The 22,171-nt window shown below is 41.9% G+C and overlaps 1 protein-coding gene across 1 annotated transcript in view; it reads left to right on the forward strand.

Moving 5' to 3' along the window:
• Positions 1-22,171, forward strand: part of LOC308478862 (serine/threonine-protein kinase TNNI3K) — a 158,133-nt gene that overhangs the window by 34,100 nt on the left and 101,862 nt on the right. Inside the window, exons 7-12 of the mRNA XM_081008981.1 lie at positions 778-916; positions 15,562-15,706; positions 15,806-15,910; positions 19,530-19,624; positions 20,562-20,711; positions 22,016-22,102. Of these exons, the coding sequence (XP_080865107.1) occupies positions 778-916; positions 15,562-15,706; positions 15,806-15,910; positions 19,530-19,624; positions 20,562-20,711; positions 22,016-22,102 (721 nt within the window). The remainder of the gene's footprint in view (positions 1-777; positions 917-15,561; positions 15,707-15,805; positions 15,911-19,529; positions 19,625-20,561; positions 20,712-22,015; positions 22,103-22,171) is intronic.

Below are 22,171 nucleotides of genomic sequence, written 5' to 3' on the forward strand. Positions count from 1 at the left end.
TTTGTGTGTGTCTTTTTTCTTATTTTTGAATTTGTATTCGTATGGTTGGAAGGGTTTTTTTTTTCCTCTTTTTCTACTTTGTTAACTATTTTTATTTTGCATTTTCTTCTGCTTTTATTTTATGTTGTAACACTTTGAAAATTTCAATAAATATTTTATAAAAAACAAAACAAAAATGATTTGGAGAGTGTGTCCAATGAAACAGATAGGTGACAATATTATAATAATGCATTCAGTAATGGTATGTACAAGTGTGTGTGTGTGTGTGTGTGTGTGTGTGTGTGTGTGTGTATTCATCCTTTTATCCCTCCATGTGAAAGGCTGAAAAGCTGGTTTATTTTGGTATGTTGCTTTTCAACAAATAGTCACAGTTTTGTAAAATGTATGCTAAAATGCATATGGTGCTTTTGTGATAAGGGTTTCGGCTTTTTTGGGGGGGCGACCTATAGCCTGGACGTATCTAATTCATGGGCATTTTACTTTATTTTGTTACTCGGGTCAGTTAAATTAATAGGCTTGTAGCTGTTTCCATCCTCTTACCATCTGCAGCATTTCTGAAACAGAATTGCAACTGATGCTACAAAGCAAGTATTCTATCAACATACAATTTAATTATAAATACAGGCCTTGTTCTCATGATGGTGGATAGATATAACATGTTCTGGACGTTACACAAATCACAATTTTCAAAAGTTAAGGTATACAGCCTATATATATTGTCCTGTGATTTCATGAAAAACACTAACATTACTTACCATTTTAATTCCATGTTGATAGGTAACCCGACTCCTGCTGAAATTTGGTGCTGATGTGAACGTCAGTGGAGAAGTTGGAGACAGGCCCCTTCATTTGGCTTCAGCGAAAGGATTTCTCAACATTGCAAAACTTCTGTTAGAGGAGGGCTCCAAGGCTGATGGTAAGTTGTCAGAAACGTAACACTGAGGTTCTGTTTTAGAGTCCTGCAACCAGCAGGAGCCAGTGAGTGGGGGTATCACGGCACACCTGGTCTTTTGGCAACAGCATCATTGCTGCTTACTGGACAGGAAAGGGAGTCAGCACTTCACAGGTGCATTGGTAGAGCCAATCTGGTCCTTCTGCTGGTTCACCCCTGTAGACTTCTCTGCTACCTCACCCATCTCTCTGTTGGTCAGTGGCATGACCCTTTCCTCTCCCACCTTACCTGCCAGCCCATAATTTAAATTGTTATTTCAAACCAGTTTGTGAACTTCAGGATTTCTGACCTCTCAAACCTCTTGGTTTATATTCGTATTCTTTCTTCCTTTCTCCCCCATTTCCTGAAGGGTATCAACAGCCAGTGGAATGTCCAATGACATATTTTCCATACCAAATGTTCTTGATCTTATTAACAATTCAGTCTCATCGTATCTCCATTCACAGCATTAGCTCTTCTCAAAACACATTCCGTTCCCATGGAGGAAGTATGACGTGACAAAATACTTTTGATTTGAAGGCAACACTTTCACCGAGAAAACAGATAATTAAAAATAAAGAAAATGAAAATTCTTAGCACTCTGAACTCTCTTGATCATTTAAAACTTCCTTGGCTCAAACAGCTAGAGCATGGTTCCAGTTACAGATGGGTAGCCGTGTTGGTCTGCCATAGTCGAAGTAAAAAATTCTTTCCTGTAGCACCTTAAAGACCAACTAAGTTAGTTCTTGGTATAAGCTTTCGTGTGCATGCACACTTCTTCAGATACACTGAAACAGAAGTTACCAGATCCTTCTATATATTGAGAAGGTGGGGAGGGGTATTACTTAGAAGGGTGGTGGGAATCGGAGATTGGCAGATAGCTGAGATGAGCCTGTTGACGACTCTTAACGACTGTAATAGGTCTTACAGGAAAAGGCAAGGGGTGAGAAGGTGAGAAATGGCTTAGTCATGTATAATGAGATAAGAATCCGATGTCTCTGTTCAGACCAGGTTTCTCCATTGTTTTAAGTTTGGTAATGAGTTGTAATTCAGCAGCTTCTCTTTCCAGTCTATTTCTGAAATTCCTTTGTAGTAAAACAGCTACTTTGAGATCTTGTATAGAATGTCCTGGGAGATTGAAGTGTTCTCCTACTGGTTTCTCTGTTTTGTGATTCTTGATGTCAGATTTATGTCCGTTTATTCTTTGGCGTAAGGTTTGGCCTGTTTGTCCAATATAGAGAGCTGAAGGACACTGTTGGCATTTGATGGCATACACAATGTTAGACGATGAGCAATTAAATAGTCCCGAGATGGTATGTGTGATGTTGTTGGGGCCAGTAATGGTGTTGTCCGGGTGTATGTGGCAGCAAAGTTGGCATCTGGGTTTATTGCAGGCTCTGGTGCCAGTGTCCGTGTTAAGTCTGGTTGTAGTATTATTGTGGGTTAGGAGTTGTTTAAGATTGGGTGGCTGTCTGTAGGCAATGAAAGGTCTTCCTCCCAGAGCTTGAGAAAGAGAACTGTCATTGTCCAGGAGAGGTTGTAGATCTCTGATGATGCGTTGAACTGTTTTAACTTGGGAGCTGTATGTGATGACTAGTGGAGTTCTGTTATTTTCTTTTTTGGGTCTGTCTTGCAGCAAGTTCTCTCTGGGTATCAGTCTGGCTCTGTTGATCTGTTGTCTAACTTCATCTGCTGGGTATTTTAGTTCTGAGAAGGTTTGCTGTAGATCTCTTAGGTGAGAGTCTCTGTCTGTAGAATTGGAACAGATGCGGCTGTAACGTAGTGCCTGGCTATATACAATGGACTGTTTGGTATGTTTGGGATGGTAGCTAGAGGCATGTAGATATGTTTGTCGGTCAGTTGGTTTACGGTATAAGGTGGTGTCTATGCGTCCATCCTGTATTTTTATAGTAGTGTCCAAAAAATGTATTTCTTGCATAGATTGATTCATTGTAAGGAGTTGTTCTAAATCTGCCATGAAGATGTTGGCATACTGTGGGGGCCCCACAGTATGCCAACATCTTCATGGCAGATTTAGAACAACGTTTCCTAAACTCCTACCCACTCAAACCTCTCTTGTACCTACGATACATTGACGATATTTTTATCATCTGGACACATGGTCAACAGACCCTGGACACCTTTCACCAGAAATTCAATGATTTTCACCCCACAATCAACCTTACAATGAATCAATCTATGCAAGAAATACATTTTTTGGACACTACTATAAAAATACAGGATGGACGCATAGACACCACCTTATACCGTAAACCAACTGACCGACAAACATATCTACATGCCTCTAGCTACCATCCCAAACATACCAAACAGTCCATTGTATATAGCCAGGCACTACGTTACAGCCGCATCTGTTCCAATTCTACAGACAGAGACTCTCACCTAAGAGATCTACAGCAAACCTTCTCAGAACTAAAATACCCAGCAGATGAAGTTAGACAACAGATCAACAGAGCCAGACTGATACCCAGAGAGAACTTGCTGCAAGACAGACCCAAAAAAGAAAATAACAGAACTCCACTAGTCATCACATACAGCTCCCAAGTTAAAACAGTTCAACGCATCATCAGAGATCTACAACCTCTCCTGGACAATGACAGTTCTCTTTCTCAAGCTCTGGGAGGAAGACCTTTCATTGCCTACAGACAGCCACCCAATCTTAAACAACTCCTAACCCACAATAATACTACAACCAGACTTAACACGGACACTGGCACCAGAGCCTGCAATAAACCCAGATGCCAACTTTGCTGCCACATACACCCGGACAACACCATTACTGGCCCCAACAACATCACACATACCATCTCGGGACTATTTAATTGCTCATCGTCTAACATTGTGTATGCCATCAAATGCCAACAGTGTCCTTCAGCTCTCTATATTGGACAAACAGGCCAAACCTTACGCCAAAGAATAAACGGACATAAATCTAACATCAAGAATCACAAAACAGAGAAACCAGTAGGAGAACACTTCAATCTCCCGGGACATTCTATACAAGATCTCAAAGTAGCTGTTTTACTACAAAGGAATTTCAGAAATAGACTGGAAAGAGAAGCTGCTGAATTACAACTCATTACCAAACTTAAAACAATAGAGAAACCTGGTCTGAACAGAGACATCGGATTCTTATCTCATTATACATGACTAAGCCATTTCTCACCTTCTCACCCCTTGCCTTTTCCTGTAAGACCTATTACAGTCGTTAAGAGTCGTCAACAGGCTCATCTCAGCTATCTGCCAATCTCCGATTCCCACCACCCTTCTAAGTAATACCCCTCCCCACCTTCTCAATATATAGAAGGATCTGGTAACTTCTGTTTCAGTGTATCTGAAGAAGTGTGCATGCACACGAAAGCTTATACCAAGAACTAACTTAGTTGGTCTTTAAGGTGCTACAGGAAAGAATTTTTTACTTCAGCTAGAGCATGCTTATTGTTCTGCCTTCAGCCAGAAAGTAGCTCGCACACCAGATGTGAATTTCTACCAGCAGACAGAGAAACCTCTCAGTCACAAATTATAACTGTCTCGGAGAATAAAGAGACAGAGGCTTTTGCAGACTTCATGCCCGCCAGCGCTCTTACTTGGCTTTTTGGCAAGATGTTGATTCCTCTGCTCATAATTCAGTTACCCCCCCACCCGAGTTCCCAGGAGTTGAAAACTTCTCAGTCTCTTGGTGCTTTTTCAGAGCACAGGAGGTTGATCCCCTGTTCACTCTTATCGCCAGAGTGAATTCAGTAAGCAAGATTTATGCTTGGCTACCATCAATCACCGCACAATTATCTCCATCGGCAAACTGCCAACAAAAAAAATGTTCAGTCTGCCATGTTCCTCCCTTGGAAGTCCCACTTTTGATGAAAGATTTGAAGCAAGAAACACAGGTGCCACTCAACAGGTGGTTTGGGAGGTAATTCCAGGCAACACGAAATAACTAGTAGAATGATTTAAGGGAACAGAATACTTTGGGGCAGATTCCTATGTCTACTGTTCTCCTATCAGATGGGGAGTTGTGCCATTAACAGCCGTATACCAGATCAACATTCATCCAATGTAACGTTCCCTAGAAAGGGGGTGTAGTGATGGTAAGCCTTGACTTATCAATTGCCTACCTGTCACTGAAGCAGTTTGAAGGCATAGGGATTGTGCTGGGCAGGGGAGAGGCAACTCTGCTGTCAACCACCTTGCCCACTAAGGATTTTGGCCAGCCTGCAGCTCCATCCCCCCACTTGCTTAGTAAATTCTGGACCAATACAAAATGCATTGGTCCATAGGACACTTACTTTTTTGGGAGGGGACGGACATTTTATCTGTTTTTTCAGACATAGCCTAGAAGCTTAGCCTCATTCCTCACATTGGTTGTTTCCACAGGTAATCACCCTGCTAGTGTCAGAGTGCCATGGAAATTGGTCTACACAAACACACAACACACTCTACTCAACAGTGCCTGCCAGTGTAAATCTAACATATTCTCTGTGAGTCATGACAGTGTTACATACCTCATACTCCCTCATAAAAAAAAGTGTAGAAGCAGCATGACTCAGATTTGTAAGTAATTCTCTCTCTTTTTCCCCACCGAGAGCCCTTGATATTTACAGCTTGATGTGTGTGCACCGAACCAATCTAATTATAATACTGGGGGCTGGGGAAAAGAAGTGGTATGTGCACCTACCATACAAAGCAGAAAAGGACTTGTTATCAGCAAGTTAATTTATTCTTAAAGAAGAGGAAATCAGGACACCGCTACAGATGATTTATTTTAAAATCTGTATCTTCTTGGGAAATGGAGAGAGCAGCAGAGAACCTGGAAGCCGAAAATGTCTTAGCCTCAAAGTGGCACATTTTGAAACTTCAAATCTCCATGGCAACTGAGGATAGAGTTGCAAGCATTAAAGAAGGAAAAAATAATTCATTATTTACAATTAGCTCAAGCTGTTTTGAAAGCGTCCTCTGAAACGCAACCACATGTTGCCTCTCTGTACTTTTGACCTATCCGGTATAGCATGTTTTGACTGGTCAGCCATTTAGAGCCAGACATCAGGTCACGGAAGCTGAGGGAGAGGACTGGTGGCTGTTGAGGCAGAACAAAAAGGTCAAAATGCTGTCAAATGTGGCTAAACATTTGCACAATGAAAGGTAGTGTCAAGGTTTTCCCTTCTTTCTTCCACTTGAAATGGAGTCAAGAAGGAGACTGTCACAAGCTTCTTTGTCACTGCAAGGTCTTGCGAGTTCTGAAGAGGGGGAAAAACCTGCTTCTCTCAACAGTGGCTCAAAGGTTTATTTCTGCCATGGGTGGTTTCTGTCCCGCAATGTGGAGGGTGCTCTTTGGGGGAACATTGCTCTGTGATAAGGGCAGGCCTGCAACCTCTACTCTATAGCTGTGTATACATACCATACATTCAAAACACATGACTTTCCCCAAAGTATTCTGGGAAATGTATTTTACTCCCCACAGAGTGACAATACCCACAAACAAAAGTTCTTGTGTGCTAGAAATGTAGGCCTAGTCAACTGTCTCTGCACACTGGATCATTTATAGCATCCATTCCTTTGCATGTCAACGTCACTGCAAAGCATCTGGGTGTGTGAAGTCACTATTCAACTGCATTTTCCAAACCCGTCTGCAGCAGTTAGATCAAGTACAGTTGTGTTTATTAGTAAACCACAGACATATAGACGTCAGGTGGTTCTTCACTTGCAGAGGCTCTGTGGTAAGATTTGGATTCTCAGATATGGATATTAAATGGCCAGAATAATTCTCCAGATGGGGAATAACTGAACCCCGCTCCCTGGGGCTAAAAAATTCTCTTTTCAAAAATAATACCACATATGGGCAGAGATCAGTTTATTTCCAGCATGTGTCATTTGCACAATATGTTCACTTATAAATCCATTCAATCTCATTAATTTATGGGTGGAGGGTTATAAAAGAAATCAGAACAAAAACAAAAAGTCTTCATTATTTTAAAAATATGTGCAGCAAATGTCTCATATCTGACGTGGTGGTGCAAATTTAGTTTTCCTGTGATGGTCAGAAGGAACAGTCACCTTATTCATTTTCATCTATGACACATTTGACTGCTCTTATTTGCCAAAACCAGCTGTCTCTTGTAACCCCACATGTTGTAAGTGGAGTGCACTATAATGTCACTGTTTAGCTCAATATTGGATTTTGTAAAATCCATTATACAACAGCAGGCTGTCTTATTCATACACAATAGGAACTCTCTCAAGTTAAGGTCAGATGCTGCCAGCACTGTTTCATGTTTAAAATCTTTACTGTGTGGGGAGTCCAATAGTAAATTGGAATATTTCTTGAAAGATTCTTATCCTCTTTTTTCTTTCTTTCTTTCTGTGTTTCCTTGAGCATGTCACAGACTTCAATTCGGACATTGCTTGCCCGAAGTAGTTCCATGCTCAGGGTCATATTAGGTCTCATATCAGTGTCAGAGACAAAGAGCAAGCGAGTCAAACAGTTTTTACCTGCTACATTCTCCCTCTCACCCTGGGGCTATTCACAAGAACTGGTGTAAGTTACAGAGTTGGAGAAGAGGATTTTTGGGAATGCTTCCAATGTTTTTATAAGCCGTCTCACATTTTACTAGGAAAATGTGTGTTTCAGAATGAGCCTTGAGCTCATTTGAGGCCCCCCTCCCAACCCACCTTCTCTATAAACCCTGTATGGCATATATCAGGTGTGTCCCCCACTCCTGCAATCCCCTACCCACCCATTTTTAGGGCTGGCAGATTGTGCATATGGATCACTTGTGATCTACAGGTAATGGGTGGGGGAATATCAATGTATGGCCCCAAGGTTTGTTCCTGTACATCATTAGGTGTAGTGTGCATCTGCTTCAAACACAGTGACAGTATGGTGGATAGGCATTGGGTAAGCCTTTGTATGGAGGGGAGGTTGTAGTCTTCGCCTGCCCCTCCTCAGTAAGGGTATCCTGCTAAAGGGATCCAAGGTGTGAATCCTGTCTGAAGCCTGGACATTGGCTAGGACCATGTCACAGTCCCTATGGAGACCCCCTCAGGGTGCCCCTATTTGATGTAAGTCATAGGGCACCCCCTATTGGTGGTTTACCCAAGAAGATGCCTGCTACTTGGGAGAAAAGCTATGATAAATCTAGACAGCATCTCAAAAAGCAGAGACATTACCTTGTCGACAAAGATCTGTATAGTTGAAGCTATGGTTTCCCCAGTAGTGATGTATGGAAGTGAGAGCTGGACCACAAAGAAGGATGATCGCTGGAGAATTGATGATTTTGAATTGTGGTGCTGGAGGAGACTCTTGAGAGTCCCATGGACTGCAAAAAGATCAAACCTATCAATTCTGAAGGAAATCAACCCTGAGTGCTCACTGGAAGGACAGATCCTGAAGCTGAGGCTCCAATACTTTGGCCACCTCATGAGAAGGGAAGACTCTGGAAAAAAACTCTGATGTTGGGTAAGATTGAGGGCACAAGGAGAAGGGGACAACAGAGGACGAGATGGTTGGACAGTGTTATAGAAGCGACCAACATTAATTTGACCAAACTCCGGGAGGCAGTGGAAGACAGGAGTGCCTGGCGTGCTCTGGTCCATGGGGTCACGAAGATTTGGACATGACTAATTGACTAAACAACAAGAACAATGAGCAACATCCATTACCACTTCCTATTGCCTCCCAGTATAAGATCGTATTATACCCATCAGAGCTATTTTCACCAAGTCTTTTTTAACCTGATTGCCATCCAGGCTATATGCATTCATTTATTATGCCATTCACATCCAGCCCATCATTTGCTTTTCCTCACCCATACAAACGGCTCTCAGCTAAGATTTTCCTTATGCAAACAGGTAGGCACAGCAGCAAGAAATATTATGCACCCTGTCCCATGTCCCTTGCCTGATTTCCTCCTGATGACTTTTACACTAGGAATATTATGCAGAATATGCTGCTAAAATGGAAATCCGTTATGAATTGCCTATTTTTTTTGCTCACCTGCTTCATCTTTCATATAAGCAAATATGTCAAAGACCGGAGGTTTTCAAAAGTGCACCTGGGACATTGGCTGCCAACTGAAATAATGCGTGAATCCAGCAAAGAACTGTGGGCAGCACTCCAAATCCTTTGATGCACACTTATTGCCAGATTATTGGCATAGATGGATTTTTTATTTTTTTAAAAATACTTGGAAGTAACACTTCTTTGAGGCCTTGTTATTTGAACCGAACCTTTGGTAGGATTAGCTGTTTTTAAGAAGCATTTTAACTATATTCATTCCCTCCCCCCTCACTCTTTCTGTTCCTTTTGCCTTCTACACTTTTTACTCCTGGTAACTAAGGCAACTGGTTTTACGGGTATCAAGATGCAAGAGCTATGCCAATGCACTGCTTTAAAATTCTCTCTAAAACATTTTTGAAGTATCTCCTTCTATAAATGATGGAGTACATGCAGGATATATGCTGTGATGAGCTCACACTGCTGCTAATAAGTAATGCATCCATATTATTACTGGTTAGACCGTTCCATCACATGCCTTTCATGGAGAATTGTACGCAAGAGAGAAGATAGACAGTTCTGGGATTGTACTCTACTGAGAGCTAGACACCTTTTTTAAAAAAAATGATATTTATTGAAAATTTTTGAATTACAAAAGAAAACAAAGAAGAAAAAGAGAAAGAAAAAACAAAGAAAAAACAAACCACAGTCAAACAATACAGATTAATAAAAATCAAAATCAAAAAATAGCACAACACGCTCAAAAAATAAAAATATACTACAAACATTTAAAAACAAATCCAATATTCTCAAATCCTTAACTGTCATTACCTTCTTTCTTTGACCTCCTCCTCCTCCCCCCTTTTTTTGTATCCTGGTTATTAATTGTCGCAGCAAATCCTTTCCATACTTCATAATATTCTGTCATTACTTTACCTTACTCTATTTTAATCTTATCTTACTATAAAAACCTTAAAGCTTAAAACTTAAATCTTATTTTTACCAATTTCTCATAACCATAATATTCTTACATAATTCTTTAAACATTTTTGCTAAAGCCAAATAATTTCGTTCCAACATTTTTCTAACATTCATCAATTTTATAAAACAATCCTAATAAAAAAGTAACAAAAAAGAAACAGTCCAATCTTCATCCAGCGTCTCTTCCTCCTGGTCCCGGGTTCTGTCAGTCCTTTCTATCTCATCAATCTAGCGCATTAATCTGGCAATCTTATGTCCGAGGCCCTTAAGTCCCTTCCATGTCCCTTCCGCAGCTCTTCTTCATATTTATACCTGTATTTTCCTTTATCTCCTGCTCCTTTCACTCTTGGGAACTCCAGCTTGAAAATGCTTTTGACCCATCTCGACAAATCAGCCCCTTTTCCATAGTCCAGACTAAGCTCCATGTGGTATTTAAGAACATGTTTCAAAGTCCCTCCAAAATTAAGAGCCCCCACAACCCCAAACATCTCACGGCCCATTGCCAGACTTGAAAAGTCCAAACCTCCCTGCATAGGGGGGTCTATCCAACCCCCCATTTCCAAACCAAACCAAACTTTATCTTTCCAAATCTGGCTTTTACCAAGTTCATTTGTCAAATCCAAGAATTCGTGTTCCTGCTGGGCCACAGCTCCCTCCTTCTCTGGCGCCCAAGATTCAGAAACATCCTCTTCCTTCATCTGTTCTGTCAGGGCACACTCCTGATCTGATTCCTGGGTGGGCTCTATATAATTTCCCACTGCCTGTCCAAAATTTCTGATCGCATCAGTCATAAAATCCGTCTTCTCATGTAGCTGTTCCAGTAGGGCACTTGTTTTACAGAAAACACACAACAGAGCTTCTGAATACATTGTCCTGCAAGGTCAGAAGTCTATTCCCACGATCGTAATCTGTGACAGCTGCAAGCTCCCCGATTCAGAATTGGTTACAGTTTCACAGGCTCCCTCTAGGGGAAGAACTTCTGTTTGTTCTTTTCTTTTAAAAACAGATCTAACAACAAAGTTTCCTTTTTCAGATATTTTGTCAATATTTGTTCCGAAGGGGAACAATGGAGTCACTATGTTTCTCTTCTTTTAGCTATCTGTCAGAAACGTTTGTCTCTGGTCAATGAGCTTCAAAAAACGTCAGTCCTGACACCCCGCTCCAGGATCAAGACGGTGGAAAGTTACTTTGCTTTACACTCACTTTTGCAGGTTTAAACAGTCCGAAAAAAATCCCCCCCTCTTCTCCTGCTTCCGAAGGGGGTTCAACAATTTAAAATGATGAAAGTTGATCCTTTACAAGCGATTTTCAGAACTCTAGTTTGCCATGTCTTTGCTTTAATCTATCTACAAAGAAACGGAAGGCTGACTTCCTGTTTAGACCTTCCCGTTTCAGTGCCAAATTAAAATAAACTTTTAAGTCCAATTTTCCTTTCAGCTCACAAATCCTTATTTAAAGTCCAATTGTCCGAAATTTAAGTACTCACGGGTGACTGTTTTAAAAGCCAAATTGTCCCAGGAAAAAGGCAGCGCTCTCCGGCAACGGCTGTGCGCTTCACTCCACGGAAGAAGCAGTTGACTCTCAGCACCGCGCCACTTCCCCCTCTTCGCTCCGGAGCCTGTTAGTGGGTTCCTTTGCGGGTTGGGGGGGCGCTAAAGGTGCCCGCCGAGTCCAATGGTCACAGGCTTCATCCGCCTGTGATTTTTGAATGGGTCCCCGCTTCGCCGTAGCGGAAAAGACCCGTTTCCCATGGAGCTGGTCCCTCCAGATCAGAGGGAGTCCGCCATTACCGATGGCGCCACCCTGGAAGTCAGCTAGACACCTTTTTGCCTTCAATCAAAAAGGGATTCATGGGCAGTTTTCATTGGGACTGAAGCAAAGAGTTGTGACTATTTGAAATTCCCAGTTTCATAACGTTTTTAATGTGACATTTGATCACGAAATTAGACTTCTCACTTGTTTTTATTTTATTTATTTTTTTAAATGATATTTATTAAGGTTTCCCCAAAAAAGGTTACATATATATAAAAAAATAAAAATAAAAAAGAGAAAACACAAAATACATAAAAAATAAAAAAACTTAAAAAACCAATCAATCTTTCCATACCTTACATTTCATTTACTTGTTTCCCTGACCTCCTCCCGCCTCCCTTTTTTGTATTCCAGTTCAATTGATTCATTCAGCAATTCCTTTCCCTCTTTATTTTTATCTTAATCCTTTAACTTAATATATTATAGCTTTAGATTCTCAACTGTTAACAATCCATTTTTACATACACCTTTATAACATTGCTACTAAAACCACTTAACTTCATTCTGACATCATTCTAACATTCATTAATTTTGCAGTATTTCTGTAAATAGTCTTTAAATTTCTTCCAATCTTCTTCCACCGACTCTTCTCCCTGGTCTCGGATTCTGCCAGTCATTTCCGCCAGTTCCATGTAGTCCATCACCTTCATCTGCCATTCTTCCAGAGTGGGTAAATCTTGTGTCTTCCAATACTTTGCAATAAGTATTCTTGCTGCTGTTGTGGCATACATAAAGAAAGTTCTGTCCTTCTTTGGCACCATTTGGCCGACCATGCCCAGGAGAAAGGTCTCTGGTTTCTTCAAGAAGGTATATTTAAATACCCTTTTCATTTCATTATAAATCATCTCCCAGAAGGCCTTAATCCTTGGGCACGTCCACCAAAGGTGAAAGAATGTACCTTCAGTTTCTTTACATTTCCAACATTTATTATCGGGCAAATGATAGATTTTTGCAAGCTTGACTGGTGTCATGTACCACCTGTAAATCATTTTCATAATATTCTCTCTTAAGGCATTACATGCCATAAACTTCATACCTGTGGTCCATAACTGTTCCTAGTCAGCCATCATTATATTATGTCCAACATCTTGTGCCCATTTAATCATAGCAGATTTCACCGTTTTATCCTGAGTATTCCATTTCAACAGCAAGTTATACATCTTTGACAAAATCTTGGTTTTGGGTTCTAACAATTCTGTTTCCAATTTTGATTTTTCCACCTGGAAGCCAATTTTCTTGTCCAAATTGTATGCCTCCATTATCTGATAATAATGAAGCCAATCTCGCACTTTATTTTTTAGTTTTTCAAAACTCTGCAATTTCAATCTGTCTCCCTCTTGTTCCAAAATTTCCCAATATTTCGGCCATTTGGCCTTCATATTGAGCTTTTTCAAAGCTTTCGCTTCCATCGGTGACAACCACCTTGGGGTTTTATTTTCAAGTAAGTCCTTGTATCTTGTCCAGACATTAAACAGTGCTTTCCTGACAATATGATTTTTAAATGCTTTGTGTGCTTTGACCTTATCATACCACAAATATGCATGCCATCCAAATACATTATTAAAGCCTTCTAAATCCAAAATGTCTGTGTTTTCAAGACATTTCTCACTTGTTTTTATTTGGGGGAGTTGCCTCGTGAGCTGTCAACTGCTGAAGACTAGGGTAAAGTGGGGGCGCCTCGGGACCAAGGGGCTGAATGTGGTCCTCTGAGCCCCTCTAGCCAGCCCTTGGGACTCTGCTCAGGCCACATCCCTCACAATCTCTGCTCCACAGCCTCCTTGAGTTCTTTTGCATGGCTGGAAGGTGTCATTTGAACTGGGATAATGTCTCTGGCTTGCCTGGATGCAAGTGTGTGTTTGTGCTTGTGTGTGTAGAACTCTCTAACTTTTCTGAGGTTGAAATTTCACCTATGGTAGAAAAGTAAGTATCACGCGGGTGGCACTGTGGGTTAAACCACAGAGCCTAGGACTTGCTGATCAGAAGGTCGGCGGTTCGAATCCCTGCAACGGGGTGAGCTCCCATTGCTCAGTCCCAGCTCCTGCCCACCTAGCAGTTCGAAAGCACATCAAAGTGCAAGTAGATAAATAGGTACCACTCTGGCGGGAAGGTAAACGGCATTTCCGTGCACTGCTCTGGTTTGCCAGAAGCAGCTTAGTCATGCCGGCCACATGACCCGGAAGCTGTACACCGGCTCCCTCGGCCAATAAAGCGAGATGAGCGCCGCAACCCCAGAGTCGGTCACGACTGGACCTAATGGTCAGGGGTCCCTTTACCTTTAAGTATCACGTCTATTGATCTTCCCACCTTTTTTCTCTGCCCCCTCCCCGCCCACTATTGGAATGTGGACTGCATACGTTTGTCCTTGAGAGAATGTAGCCCCTGGGATGACTACAGTAGCCAGTGAGGTTAATCTGTGCAGCAATTATAGCTTCTAACTGAGATCTCGAGTACCAAGAGCAGAAGGCTTGCATAACTATGCTCACACAAGATGCCTCTGTCTGATTTTGTCAGTTCACCCCTCATCCAACAGTCACCTGGGTCCCACACAGGGGGTCACTCTCCAGAAAGGCTTTCAGGAGTAGTGGGATAGAAGGCAATGGAGGAGAATGTTTCCCAATGAAGATTCCCCACCAACATCTACAGAGATGGTGAATCTCTATCACTTCTTGTTTTTATATGCTTCCTTCCGTCCTAATGTTCATCCCTCCCCCACACCACGCCCCACGATTCAAATAAGTATTTGAAATTGCTCTTGGTACTTTTGTTTTACTGTTGATCTGCAGTAACAGCATTAATCTATTTCAAAGTAGGTCTGGATTTTCCATGCCACAGAACATTGCTCTTTAATATCAAATAGCTTTGCTTTCTCATTCATTTTGTAATAACCCAGGTGCTTGTTTCCTTTTAATTCCTGCCTTTTGGATCATCATTTTTGCTCTGCACTGTTAATATGCAGGCAGCAAGGTTTCTTTGAAAAGGTCGTTAATTCAACAATGCTTTCTTATTTTCCTTGACTGAAAAACCTCACCATGATATTCAATAAATATTGCTGCAGCAATAACTGATTACAATCTAAGCAATTACAAGAAAATGGCATCAAGGAGCAGCTTCAGAGTACAAATCCTTTATCAGTCAGTCAAAATATTTGAGGGTCAGGGTGCTGCAGTGGCTAGAGTGTTTGCCTTGGCCAAACGAGATGTTGTGGCAGGTTTCTTGATATTATTTTAAAGAACAAATGGAGCCATCGATAACTGCCTCAATTTGGATAAGGAGCAAAGCATTGAGTAGCTGCCTGTTCCAGTTTCCCAACTTCATTTCCCCCTGCCACAACTGTGATATGTCCATGTGTACAACATGGAGGCCTCTGAGTCAACCAATAATGTTTTCATTTTACTGAGGAAATAAGAGTGTGTGTGTAACTCTTTCCTCTGCTCCAGTTTCATGATCCAAATGCCTCCAAAGAGGATTGTGTTGCTTAAAGTTCTCAGAGTATGCTCTTTTTTGGGTTTGAAGGAAATGTCCCTCCACATTAGATTCACAAGCTGATCCTAATCTTGATTTGAGTATGTTTACATTGTGGGCATATTGCCTTCCTCTGCAGAGTTCACTTTTGGTTCCCTTTTCTGGGCCGGCTTAGAACTCTTTGCTATGGAGGCACCTTCTGCTGCTGGAATTATGTGGTGTGGATTGAGCAGGTTCATTCTCACGGGTGGTCCAATTGGTAGTTCATGAGCTATCTGCCACATCTGTGATCTGTGAGGAAAGCTTTCTTTGAAGATGACCTGCTAATTTCTCTCTCTCTCTCTCTCTCTTTCTGATTCAATGACAGTGAATGCTCAGGACAATGAAGACCACGTTCCCCTACATTTCTGCTCTCGATTTGGGCACCATGATATCGTCAAGTTCTTGCTCCAAAGTAATTTTGAAGTCCAGCCCCATGTGGTTAATATTTATGGAGACACACCTTTGCACCTGTGAGTAATGAGCACTGCAGGGCTGTTCTGCTCGGCCTCCATTGTGGTTCATCTTCTCATACTATTTAAAAACACTAAGCTGACACTTTTTCTCCCTAGTGCTTGCTACAATGGAAAGTTCGAAGTTGTAAAGGAATTAATTCAACTCTCAGGGACAGAAAGTCTCACCAAGGAGAATATATTCAGTGAAACTGCCTTTCACAGGTAGGCCATTTTATATGCCTGTGCCCGCTTTGCCCCCTCACTTGAGAAGGTTACAGCACAGGAAGTCTGCCTCAGAAAGTGTTGGGTTCTCTGCTGGATCAGCCAATAACCCAACTAGTCAACAAGCCGCCTCTCACAGTGGCTAACCCAGGCATCCCCAAACTTGCTCCCCCAACTGTTTTGGGACTACAATTCCCATCATCCCTGATCACTGATCCTGTTAGCTAGGGGTGATCGGACTTGTAGTCCCAAAACATCTGGAGGGCCAAGTTTGGGGATGCCTGGGCTAACCAGATGCCTGTAGGAAGAAGAAATACTTGAGTCCCCAAACCTGCTCTATAACTTTCTTTTCAGAGGTAAAAAAATATCAGTATAGAGAGGCAAATTTTGATCTGGAAAAGGAGTCATTCCCTTTCCAGTCTTTTCCCACAGATACAGTCTACTTACAGTAGGCTGCTTTGAGTTACAGAAAATCACAGAGGAAAGAATCTCCGCATGACATACAGTGGGAGCCTCAAAGTCATTTCCTCAGCTGTAAAGGGTGCGAGGATGTGAACAATGCAACCTGTAAAGCATTTTGAATACTAACTGTGCTGTGGAAATAGTAATTAATATGGTAACATGTATTTTGATCTTTCAAACATCTGGGAAGTATTTCTTATTGAAGTGTGCTGGCAATAAAATCTGTAATTGAGTTTTCTGGCTTCCTCCTTAAAATGATCAAGCTTCCACAAGAATTCTTTGGATTTTCACAAAAAAACATTGTTACCACCATCTGCTACGTAGACATAATATAAGAAGGATATCAGTGTGTCATGAAATCAAATATTTATTATAATTGTCTGTTTCTTGCGTAGGAGCTTAAAGTTGGAAACTTACAAAAGTCCCTGCAAAATAGTAAGGTGGCAAGACGTAGTATATATGACCTTTATGTCTCCATTTAAAAGATATTGATATTCAGCCCTTCCATAGTATTTGCAGAGCTCATGTTCAAAAACACAATAATAGAATCCAACATGGATTAATCAAACAATGAACACCCAAAATAAATAGCAAGAAAAATGCAGCGTATAAGACTTTTCTACAAAACAAAGAGCTGCAGAGAGACCCCCCCAATTTGGCAGATCAAATGCTCTGTGGACAGGTAATGAAACAGAATGAAAAAGGGTGATCAAACAGTCCTCCCAAGGTAATTTTTTCACTCAGGTCATGGCCAGCACAGAAGGCTTTCTCCAACCAGCTTCTTGTCCTCCTAATCTAACAATATCTGACACAGCTAGTAGCATTGCCATACGTCCAGGATTTCCCTGGACTTTTCTGTTCTGATTTTCACTGTTTGAAATGACAACCCCTAGAACAAAACTGTAACATGAAAAGTTTAAAAAATGTGTGTACACTCAAGGATCAGGTGAACAGCTCCAAGACAGACTACAGTGATACCTTGGGTTACAGATGCTTCAGGTTACAGACTTCGCTAACCCAGAAATAGTACCTCAGGTTAAGAGCTTTGCTTCAGGATGAGAACAGAAATTGCACAGCGGCAGCGAGAGGCCCCATTAGCTAAAGTGGTGCTTCAGGTTAAGAACAGTTTCAGGTTAAGAACGGACCTCCAGAACAAATTAAGTACTTAACCTGAGGTACCACTGGATCTGTTTCCAAGTGGGCACATGCATAAATCTTTGCTGTGTTATGCTGACTTCCAGGTAGGTCTTGGAGGAGTGTTTGCCTCCAGATTTTTGATCTTCTGTACTGGAGGAGGTTGAGTGGAGTGAATGGAGACCCAGAACTGTAGAGCTCTCTGTTCTGCCCACCAAAAGCGCACTGGTGACCTAAGGAAAGCCCCCAAATGGGTTGCTCAAGGATAGGCATTAAGCTGGCCCATGATCTACTAGATTGTTCCAGGCTAGTGTAGCTGTGGGTTAAACCACAGAGCCTAGGAGTTGCCGATCAGAAGGTCGGCGGTTCGAATCCCCGTGATGGGGTGAGCTCCCGTTGCTCGGTCCCTGCTCCTGCCAACCTAGCAGTTCAAAAGCACGTCAAAGTGCAAGTAGATAAATAGGTACCGCTCCAGCGGGAAGGTAAACGGTGTTTCTGTGTGCTGCTCTGGTTCACCAGAAGCAGCTTAGTCATGCTGGCCACATGACCCAGAAGCTGTACACCGGCTCCCTCGGCTTATAGAGTGAGATGAGCGCCACAACCCCAGAGTCGGCCACGACTGGACCTAATGGTCAGGGGTCCCTTTACCTTTACCTAGTGTAGGTGTGAGGAGGTATTTGACTGCACCTCACCTGGAGAACCCCAGCCAGGATGAGCAACAGGGCTGCTGATGCAATAGTGACTATGATACTCCACTACACCCTGCTGAGGTTTTGATTACTCTGTTAGACAGCAATATTAACAACAAAATACAGACTATATTAAAACAATGCAGAAATCAGTGAACACCACCTGAAAAGGTTTAGAAATGTTGCGAGTTGCCATATTTCAAGAAGTAAAAATCCAGACAGAAAAAGTTGTTGAGGGTTTGTTTGTTTGTTTGTTTGTTTGTTTGTTTGTTTTTTGCAAAACGCTTCCTGGTTGTTTGCAAAAACTCAGATATTTTGCTGATTTTACCCGGGTGGTAATTTCGCCATTGTAATTCTGGATGTGTCCAGGAAAAACCAGACATATGTCAGAAAGGGAAGAGAAAGGCCAGGGTAACCATGAACTTGGCCAGGGACCGCATGCAATACCCTCAGGTCAAGCCTAATAAAAGCCTTGGTCTTTTCAGCTGGTTCTTATTTTGCTCAGCAAAGGCCCTTGGAGCAGGGCCTGGTCTGCTCATTGTAAACCACAGGTTTCAGAATAATAGAATCACAAATTTGTAGAGTTGGAAGGGACTATCCAAGAGTCAACTGGTCCAATCCCAAGGGTAATCTGGTCCAATCCCCTGCAATGCAGGAATTTCTTGCCCGACGTGGGGCTCAAACCCACAACCTTAAGATTTAGAGTTTAGTGCAGGGTGTAATTTTGGGACTACAACTCCCATGATCCCTAGCTAACAGGACCAGTGGTCGGGGTGATGGGCATTGTAGTCCCAAACAGCTGGAGGGCCGAGTTTGCCTATGCCTGGTCTAGTGCTCTACTGACTGAGCTGTCCTACAACCTGTCACATGAAGGCTCTTGGAAGGAAGAGAAGAAGAAGAGAAGAGTTTGGATTTGATATCGCCCTTTATCACTACCTGAAGGAGTCTCAAATCGGCTAACATTCTCTGAGGGCCCACCTACATATTTGTTATTTCAAGTCATGGGTCCCAGAGTCCTGTTGCATTTCCTGGGAAAACCCACTGTTTACAACTCGATCAGAACAAACGTTCGGGTTTTCTGCAGATTGACGTTTGTTCAGATTCTGTAATAAATAACATGTTTTCACTGGAGAAAGTGGCAGGACAAAAGAAAAACTCAGACCCATGGCTTGGAATCATGGGGCAAACAAAAGAGTAGATGGGGCCTGAGACACACAAAGTTTTCTGTGGTGCTTTTATACGATTTACAATGTTTATAATTTATTGACTACCTATATTCAGTTTTATTAGCTGGGACTTTTTGATTTAAACAGGGTGGTTTTTTTCTATTGTAGTGCATGTACCTATGGCAAGAACATAGAACTAGTCAAGTTTCTCCTTGATCAAAATGTGTTGAGTCTTAACCACCAAGGAAGAGATGGACATACAGGTAAGACTGTGAAGGTCTGTGTGAGAGAGGTAGAGTTGGCATTTGGAGAAGCCATGCACAATGGAGCTTCTTTGCTCAGCTCTGCAAGCACCCATGCAGTGCAAATGTTACCCCTTTTACAAGCCGTTGTACAAACCAAGCAAAACAATTGTGAGTGTCACTTGTTGCCATTGGGCCACTAGATGGCTATTCCAAGTCCACTTCCATTGTGGGAACTTATGAGTGATTTCTCATGTTAGTTCAAGACCCAAAAAGGACATCCGTTGGCTTCTCTAACACCTTTCCCCCATGGTTCTGATGGAACTGCTAAAGCAGAAGATGCTCATCTTCCCCTAAATAGAACTGTACCATCCAGGGTGCATCTGGAACTTATGCAACACCTGTTGGTACCTGATGCCAAGAGCCTATTATATCAGGAGCAGAGAAAGCATGCTTTGTAAGCAGCCCTGTTTGAGGGAGTTTTTGAAGACAAAAAGACCCGCAAAAATTACCATATTTTTCGCTCCATAGGGCGCACCGGACCATAGGGCGCACCTAGTTTTTAGGGGCGGAAATAAAGAAAAAAAATTATGCCCCCCCCAGCCCCAAAGAGCAAAGAAGCCAAGATAGCCAGCGGGATCCATCCCGCTGACTGTCTTGGCTTCCTCTTTAGCCACGCACAACCTCTCCAGCCAGGAAAGGCTGCGCGCGGCTTCGTTTTTAGCCGCGGGGCTGGGGCTGGGGCCCGACCTTCCCCTGACCCCAGCCCCCAGAACAGGTCCGGGAGCGGAGGCAAGGTTGTGCAGCCTTGCCGTCGCTCCTGGAGCTTGCGGGTTGGGGGAGCGTTCCTATATTCCTAATCCATAGATGAGTTTTGTTGGTCTTCTACAAATGCTTTTACAGTGTTGTGGAAATTTGGATGACAGCCAATCTCCCTTTCCCACCTTTAATTTTCTAGGGTTGCATTCTGCTTGCTATCATGGCCATATCCGTCTCGTTCAATTTTTACTAGACAATGGAGCTGATATGAATCTGGTTGCCTGCGATCCCAGCAGGTCTAGTGGTGAGAAAGATGAGCAGACCTGCTTGATGTGGGCCTATGAGAAAGGTACAGCAGTTGTGGGGCGGGGGGGGGGATACTTTTATATTACAAACATAATATACATAATACAAACATTGCAGCTTGGAAAGCACACGAGAGCGTAAGTCCAGGCACACGGACAAAGCCTGTCTTTATGTGTCAGCATCTGAAGCTGAGAGGCATTCCAAGTATAGGATTTATGCTTTCAGAAATACTAACCAAAGCCTTAATTCCAGGCAAATTAAATTCAAACCATCCTCCATTCCAATAAAATAAGAAATCCATCATTGTATATCCTAGTTCAGAAAAGGCATCTTCTGCCTTCAAGTATAGACAAGGATTTAGGGTTAAATTCCCCCCAAGCCCTTATCACCGAACAAGGTATCGCAGACATCATTAGAATGCAGTTATCCATGAAGTCCATTAGGAAGTCAGGGACTACTATTGATTTTATGTGGAAGCAAACTCTGGTTCTACTGTGATGGGCAGCAAGGGGCATAAACCTCCTTTAAAGATAGATAGCTCTCCTTGATTTCCTGCAGAAATTCTTCAAAGAAACTGCATATCTCTGTGGTTTCTGCTTTGCTGTACCGTGCGTTACACATTTCACAGATCTGCCCTGGCAACAGCTCAGATTCATGTTCTGCTTCTCTTTGTCCTCCAAACTCAACTAGAAAACTGTCGATTCTCAGAAGCTCTTTCCTTTGTGCTCATCTGTTGCTGAGCCAGGGTATGTTTCTACATTAAAATGTGCATGAACCTGCTTAAACCTCGGTCCATTCTGGAGTCATAAACAACCCTACTTCAGAGAGCAATTTCTATAGTACATCTATAGAAATATGATATATATATAAATATAAAATATTTTATATTTTCTATAAATATAAAATCCATATAATAATATGATGCCATTTGCTAGAAGAGAGGCTTTTACGGGTGGATGTAGATTCAGCATCCTTTAACCTACCCTGAGACTTTAGGGTGAAGTGGGGGAATAAAATAGTAATTATAATTTTAACTATTATCATGTTTCATTTATTAGACATCAGTGTTTTCAGGTTTGAATTGTTAGTTGGCATCGTCTGTTTTTTTCAAGAAGATAGCATTTCAAGATTGCTGTGATTCATATTTTATTCTTTTATTTGTTTACATTAAAGTAAATTGAATACCGACAAAAGCTGAGGACAGATTATATTGTGTTGGTGGGTATGTGTTTTTTAGAGTTTAAATTGTTATGACTAAGTTATTACTGTCATGGTGCACACACTCATCCAGTTATGTTTATTGGTTTTTGTTTTTATTTGCTTATTATTTCAAATGGTATCTTCCAGGACATGATGCCATTGTCACACTGCTGAAACACTACAAAAGACCTCAGGATGAATCCCCTTGTAACGAATACTCCCAACCTGGGGGAGGTATAGTATTCACAAGTTTTTTTCATTTTGCACTGCTAAGAATGCAATCTAATAGATTTCTTTTCAATG

Source organism: Podarcis pityusensis, assembly GCF_964106645.2.
Source record: "Podarcis pityusensis genome assembly, chromosome: 6".
In the NCBI taxonomy this organism is placed as follows: Eukaryota; Metazoa; Chordata; class Lepidosauria; order Squamata; family Lacertidae; genus Podarcis; species Podarcis pityusensis.